The following is a 6,768-nucleotide window of genomic DNA, read 5'->3' on the forward strand; positions in this document are numbered from 1 at the left end:
AGGGCGGGGCAGCGAGGCAGCATGCTAAACCGGGTGCGCTCGGCCGTGGCGCACCTGGTGAGCTCCGGGGGCGCTCCGCCTACGCGCCCCAAATCCCCGGACCTGCCCAACTCTACCTCAGCGCCGCCCTTCGCTGCTCTAGAAGCACCTAGAAGCCCTTCGGCGAAGCTCGGGAGCGGGGCTTCTGCGAGAGCTGCAGAGGCTCGAGCGAGCTTCTCCAGACCGACCTTTCTGCAGCTGAGCCCCAGGGGGCTGCGCCGCGCCGACGACCACGCGGGACGGGCTGTGCAAAGTCCCCCGGACACGGGCCGCCGCCTGCCCTGGAGCACAGGCTATGCCGAGTGAGCGCCCTCTGGGGCACCCAACCAGAATGGGACGCCCACCCCCTTTCCCAGCTCTGCATCCTCGGCGCTAGGATGCGTCCCCCCACCACGCTTAGTGTCAGGAGCCCCCTACCCCCCAGGACCTTGGCTATCCTCTGGGCTTCGGGCGGCGCCCCCTCCCAGTCCTCGCCAGTCGAGTGCAGCCAGAATCACCTTCTTCAGGACCTTCCAGCTCGTTGACTGCCCTCACCCGCGCCTCTTCAGGACCCGGTTCCCTTCCAGAGACCGGAGGGGCAGGGCCCCGCGAAGGATGAGTTGGCCGGTTCTCAGTCGCTGCCCGGTGGTTTGAAGGCTAAGAGAGAAGGGATTTCAAGGAGCGGTTCCTTTTAATAGGGGAGATAGCGTTGGGAAGACTCGCTACCGGCTTCCCGGCCCCAGTGCCCCAGTTCCCTGTCCCTCTTACCGTAGTTCCCTTCCCCCTCCACACCCAGAAATAGCCGGCGACACTAGGAGGCCGCCAGCTTCCACAGGGGTGGGGGAGGCGCCGCCTGGTGTAGAAGGAGGGTCCCTTTTGGACACCCCTTGACTGGTCGCGCCGGCCCGGCAACGAAGCGGCACCCCTCCTCGGCCTCCGCTCTCGCCCTAGCTCCGGCCGGCTTGCTCCTCCGGCTGTGTGTTATTTTTCATGCATCTTCCAGGAAAGCAGTGCACTGAAGGAGATAGGGGCGCTGAGGTCCCTGAAGGAGGTAGCTGGTGGTCCCGTGTACTCCCCCCACCTCCTTTAGCTTCCTTGGTGGGAGGAGATTGTGGTTATGTGGCCCCTGCCCAGTCCGGGTGGGCTTCCACTGCTGTTTCAATTCCTCTTTCCGAGTCTGGGCTGTAGTACTTCCTTATTGCCAAAGCAGCAGAAACTTTCGCTGGATGGATTTAGGGTGAGGGTGGGTGTGTCCATGAGAGTGAGGTGCTGGGGACAGGCATTAGGAGAGCTGGTGTGGGTTAGAGATGGGATGTGTAGGGTCTTGGCTAGCAGGAAAGTAAAACTTCCTGCCTCCATCTAGCTCTTACCTCAACAGCACCACTTGGGATGCCTCCTTTTCTATGAATGGGGAAACTGAGGCAGGCAGGTGCTGCTGCTGGCCTTTCTGTGGGGTGACAAGGCCTGCCACCCAGACAGTACTCCTTGTGCCTTGCCTGCCCTCCCTTCTCCTCTTCCTTCTGGCCTGCATCCCAGGTGGCTATGACCTTTCTCAGCTGGACCAGCCAGCAGGAGAGGATGTGTGTGTCTAAGGTGGGGGTTATTCCAGGACCTAGTCTGGCATCTGACCTGATGTGATCATTCTTGCCTGGCAGGGTCATCAATGCTGGCAAGAGTCGGCACAATGAGGACCAGGCTTGCTGTGAAGTGGTGTATGTGGAAGGCCGGAGGAGTGTTACAGGGGTGCCTAGGGACCTTAGCCAAGGCCAGGTAACCCCCCACCCTTTTTCCTAGCCTTCAGAGATACAGTGACACCTCTTCCCAGAGACTTCAGGCATCCGGTTTTAAATCTGAGATATGTGGAAGACCTGTCTCTTAAGACCTGTCACTAGCTTTCTTCCTTGTGGCACAGAACCCTTAACTGGCATTGGTCAGTTAGATTCTACTGTGTCAGTATAAATGTTTACTTTCCCTCTTAAAATGTAGATGCTCACATATTTATGGATGATTCGATTAATTGCCAATGCTGATTTTTGCATCTTTTATCTCCCAGTGTGGCTTTCCTGAGGCTTTCCCTTTCTTGACACAGAGTAGTAGGTCCGATGTGAATAAGTGGATAAACTTCCTTTGCCTTTAATACCAAGCACTGACTTCCCTCTCTGAGGTTTATATGGATGCCCAGAGTCATGTTCTTCTCTGCCTAACACACACACACTCACACCTCCAACATTTCCTCCATCAGGGACTTCGCTTCTACTACTGGGGCCTGTTTGATGGGCATGCAGGGGGTGGAGCTGCTGAAATGGCCTCAAGGCTCCTGCATCGCCATATCCGGGAGCAGCTAAAGGACCTGGTGGAGATTCTTCAGGACCCCTCGCCCCCACCCCTCTGCTTTCCGTCTACCCCAAATACCCCAGGTTCCTTTGATCCTTCTCACCTGGTTGCTCCTCAGTCCTGCTGGCCTTCACAGAAGGAAGTGACCCATGAGAGCCTGGTAGTGGGGGCCATTGAGAATGCCTTTCAGCTGATGGTGAGTGGGTGACCTGGGCAAAGACCCACTAGGCAAACACTCTGGTCAGCTCTATAGGGGAGCCAGGTGGCCTAAGAGAGTGACCCTGAGAACCCATAACACCTTTAAGAGCCTGAGCAGAGCATGGTTCAGAGGGGAGGGAGAATGGGCAACACACCCATGTCGTCCCTCCTCTCCTCCAGGGTGACCTGACTGGGCCAGATGCATTCTGCAGATGGGGTGGGGGAGGAAAGAGGGTGGCTTTGTGCCTGGAACCTTCTCCCACCCCCCTCTGATCCTTCCTTATGTGGCAGGATGAGCAGATGGCCCAGGAGCGGCGTGGCCACCAAGTGGAGGGGGGCTGCTGCGCACTGGTTGTGGTCTACCTGCTAGGCAAGATGTATGTGGCCAATGCAGGCGACAGCAGGTATGGGGAGGGGACTCTGAAAGTGGCTACAAGGTCAACACTCTCTGAGATGGGGGAATAGTGAAGTAGTATGGGTTAAAAATCAAAAATTGGAGGGATCATAGACATAAATCCATGAGGGGAGGGAAAATGGGGCCAGGGTAAGGAATCCTAGGGTCATTATGGGGAGGGCCTGGTTTTTCTTGAATTTTCCATGAGGGATCTGGGGAGAACCAGGCTCAAATATTTTTTCTCTGGCCAGGGCCATCATTGTCCGGAATGGTGAAATCATTCCAATGTCCCGGGAGTTTACCCCAGAAACTGAGCGCCAGCGTCTTCAGCTCCTTGTAAGTAGGAAGCAAACTCTCTACCCCCATTCTTTGTTGGGTCTTGTGCCTCTCTGCACCCTTGTCCCAAGAACTGTGACACCCCACCACACACACAGAAAGGCCCTTCTTAGGAGCTTACTGGGAAGGCCGTCGTGTGGGCTGTGGAGTGGGGGCTGAGCTGGTGGGAGGATGTAGCAGGAGGAACCTGGGCTAGTGTGGTGCTCCCATTGTGTCCCAGGCTGAGGAAGAAAGTAGAGTCAGAGGTGGGGGAAGGGAACAGCAAAGGCCTCTGAAAGGCATGGCTTCTGGCTTCCATTTATAAACACATGGGCTGTGGAGCTAGGCCACCTGGGGTGTATCCTGGTTTGAGTATTATGCTAAATATCTGACTTCTTAACAATTCCCTTAACCTCTCTGTGCATCGGTACTTTCTGCCTTAAGGGCTGTTGTGAGGAGTAAATCAGTTTAAATATTAGAACAGTGTGTGGCACATGGTAAATTATTAAGGGTCTGCCACTATGTATAAACACGTTCTGTATGCCAGGGTATGCATAATGTGAGCATAATGCCCCTTGACCTTTTGCTCTATCTGGCCATTCCCAACTCTAGGGCTTCTTGAAACCAGAGCTGCTGGGTGGTGAATTCACCCACCTTGAGTTTCCCCGCAGAGTTCAGCCCAAGGAGCTGGGGCAGAGGATGCTGTACCGGGACCAGAACATGACTGGCTGGTAACACTTCCCTCAGAGCTGGGGCCTGTTCCCATGGCAACACAACCAATCACTCGCCAGCTGTGAAGTGGAAGCTGGAGTCTGGGCCAGGCTGGAAGTTGGGGGGATGTGGCCCTAAGGGGTTTGTGTGAGGGTGTGTAGCTCCTATGGGAGGGGGCTTTGATGCCTGGGTGATGCCTCCTCTACTCCCCCTCCCCAGGGCCTACAAAAAGATCGAGCTGGAGGATCTCAGGTGTCCTCTGGTCTGTGGGGAGGGCAAAAAGGTAAACTCCATGGTAGAGGTGGGAGAGGGCAGGACCCACCACAACTTGTCTAGGGAGGTGGAGGTTCTACCTGAGGGTAGGAATGGGAGGGGTCTGTGATCTCTAGGAGTCTAGGACGGTCTATAGCAACACCCACTTCTTGTTTCCTGTAGGCTCGAGTAATGGCCACCATTGGGGTGACCCGGGGCTTGGGAGACCACAACCTTAAGGTCTGCAGTTCTAACCTACACATCAAGCCCTTCCTCTCCTGCTTCCCTGAGGTGAGCCTCATGGGGCCCCCCTTAACCACACCTTCCCTCCTCTGGGAGTCTCTGGATAGCTTTTAACTCTTAGCTCCCTGTCCACCAAACCTACATGGCAATCCCCTCTACTCTTTCCCCACCAGGTACGCATATATGACCTGACACAGTACGAGCACTGCCCAGATGATGTGCTAGTTCTGGGAACAGACGGCCTGTGGGATGTCACCAGTGATGGTGAGGTAGCCGCCACTGTGGACAGAGTGCTGTCAGCCTATGAGCCCAATGATCCCGGCAGGTAGGGGTTGCATTACATGGTGGTGAGGGGATGGCACTGGTGAAGGAAGGGGTAAAGGGAAGCAATGCCCGGGGACCCACATGTGGGTCTGTGTATCTATCTTCACATATACATGATGGTACATGAATGTGCACATGTGCTCCTGGCAGGTATACAGCCCTGGCCCAGGCTCTGGTCCTGGGGGCCCGGGGCACCCCCCAGGAACGTGGTTGGCGTCTCTCCAACAACAAGCTGGGTTCCGGGGATGACATCTCAGTCTTCATCATCCCCCTGGGAGGGCCAGGCAGTTATTCCTGAGGCGCTTGGCCCCATATCTTCCATCATCATCCCAGCCCTCCATACAACCACCCAGCCCTCTACCAATAACAGTTCTGAAGTTTTCTTTCTGACCTTTCTCCAGTGGCAATTTAAGTGAAAGGATGTCCACACTAGACCCAAAATGATAGCTACTGGCAAATAAACTGGATGGATAAAGATGTGTGTCTTTATTTGCTTTGATTAGAAGCCAAAAGATAAGGAAAAACACTGTGGGTGGTAAAAAGAACATCAGCACAATCCGAAAAATGTGGTATTTCCAGGTTATTTTTTCTGCCTTCCACTCCTCTCACCCCATGCACTTGCTAGGACTGTTCTCATTGACTACGGCATCATCCATCTGCTCATGTCTTTTAAGTTGGTGTTACCAGCCCAGACTTCCCTCAGCTTTGGACCTATACATTCCAGTTCCCCCCAACATTTCCCAGGCAGCTCTTTGACTCTTCGACTCAACATACCGTACATGGATTTCACCGTTTCCCCATAACGTGTTCTCCTGGTTCATCTTTTCAATGTTCACTAGCTCCACTGCTCAAGTTACAAATCTTAGAATTGGGCAGTGCCTGTAGCTCAGTGGGTAAGGCACCAGCCACATACACCAAAGCTGGCAGTTTCGAACCCAACCTGGGCCAGCTAAAACAATGACAATAGCAACCAAAAAAATGGCTGGGTGTTGTGGCATGTGTCTGTAGTCCCAGCTACTTGGGAGGCTAAGGCAAGAGAAATACATAAAGTACATATATATATAAAGAAATCTTAGAATTGCTCACCTGTGGCTTTTATTTCTTCCTTATCAAGCTAATGGATCACAAAGTGTAGCAAATTCTTTTTTTTTTTTTTTTGAGACGGAGCCTTAAGCTATCCCCCTGGGTAGAGTGCCATGGCATCACGCTCACAGCAACCTCCAACTCCTGGGCTCAAGCGAGTCTCCTGCCTCAGCCTCCCAAGTAGCTGGGACTACAGGCGCCCGCCACAACGCCTGGCCATTTTTTGGTTGCAGCCATCATTTTTGTTTGGCGGGCCCGGGGCTGGGGATTTGAACCCACCACCTTAGGTGTATGTGGCTGGTGCCTTAGCCGCTTGAGTCACAGGCGCTGAGCCGCAAATTCTATATCTTTTTTTTTTTGAGACAGAGCCTCAAGCTATCCCCCTTGGGTAGAGTGCCATGGCATCACGCTCACAGCAACCTCCAACTCCAGGGCTCAAGCGAGTCTCCTGCCTCAGCCTCCCAAGTAGCTGGGACCACAGGCGCCCGCCACAACGCCTGGCCATTTTTTGGTTGCAGCCATCATTGTTGTTTGGCGGGCCCGGGGCTGGGGATTTGAACCCACCACCTTAGGTGTATGTGGCTGGTGCCTTAGCCGCTTGAGTCACAGGCGCTGAGCCGCAAATTCTATATCTTAAAAAATATATTTTATTTGCCTCCTCTCTACTCCCACTGTCACCAGCTTAGTTATTTATTATGTCATCCTCCTAACTTCAGTGACTCCTTATTGTACCCAGAGAAAAATCGACATTGAACTCCTGAGCGTGGCATATGAGGACCTTAATGGTCTGGCTACTGCTTCTTCCTCCAGCTCCATTTTTCACTGCTATTATCACCACCCTCCTAGTAGCTCCAGCTTCTTATTATAATCTACACATCACCTTATCTTGAACACTT

General features: G+C 53.8%; 1 protein-coding gene across 1 annotated transcript; it reads left to right on the plus strand.

Moving 5' to 3' along the window:
- PPM1J (protein phosphatase, Mg2+/Mn2+ dependent 1J) lies at positions 1–5,268 on the plus strand. The gene is made up of 10 exons (XM_003793870.1): positions 1–341; positions 1,674–1,788; positions 2,261–2,548; positions 2,842–2,954; positions 3,196–3,280; positions 3,872–3,990; positions 4,190–4,253; positions 4,406–4,513; positions 4,639–4,790; positions 4,940–5,268. The coding sequence occupies exons 1-10, from the start codon at positions 22–24 to the stop codon at positions 5,085–5,087; spliced, it is 1,512 nt and encodes a 503-aa protein (XP_003793918.1). The 5' UTR covers positions 1–21; the 3' UTR covers positions 5,088–5,268.
- Positions 5,269–6,768: the final 1,500 nt, after the last annotated feature.

This window comes from Otolemur garnettii, unplaced genomic scaffold, assembly GCF_000181295.1.
Source record: "Otolemur garnettii isolate 467f Iridium unplaced genomic scaffold, OtoGar3 scaffold00073, whole genome shotgun sequence".
Classification (NCBI taxonomy): domain Eukaryota; kingdom Metazoa; phylum Chordata; class Mammalia; order Primates; family Galagidae; genus Otolemur; species Otolemur garnettii.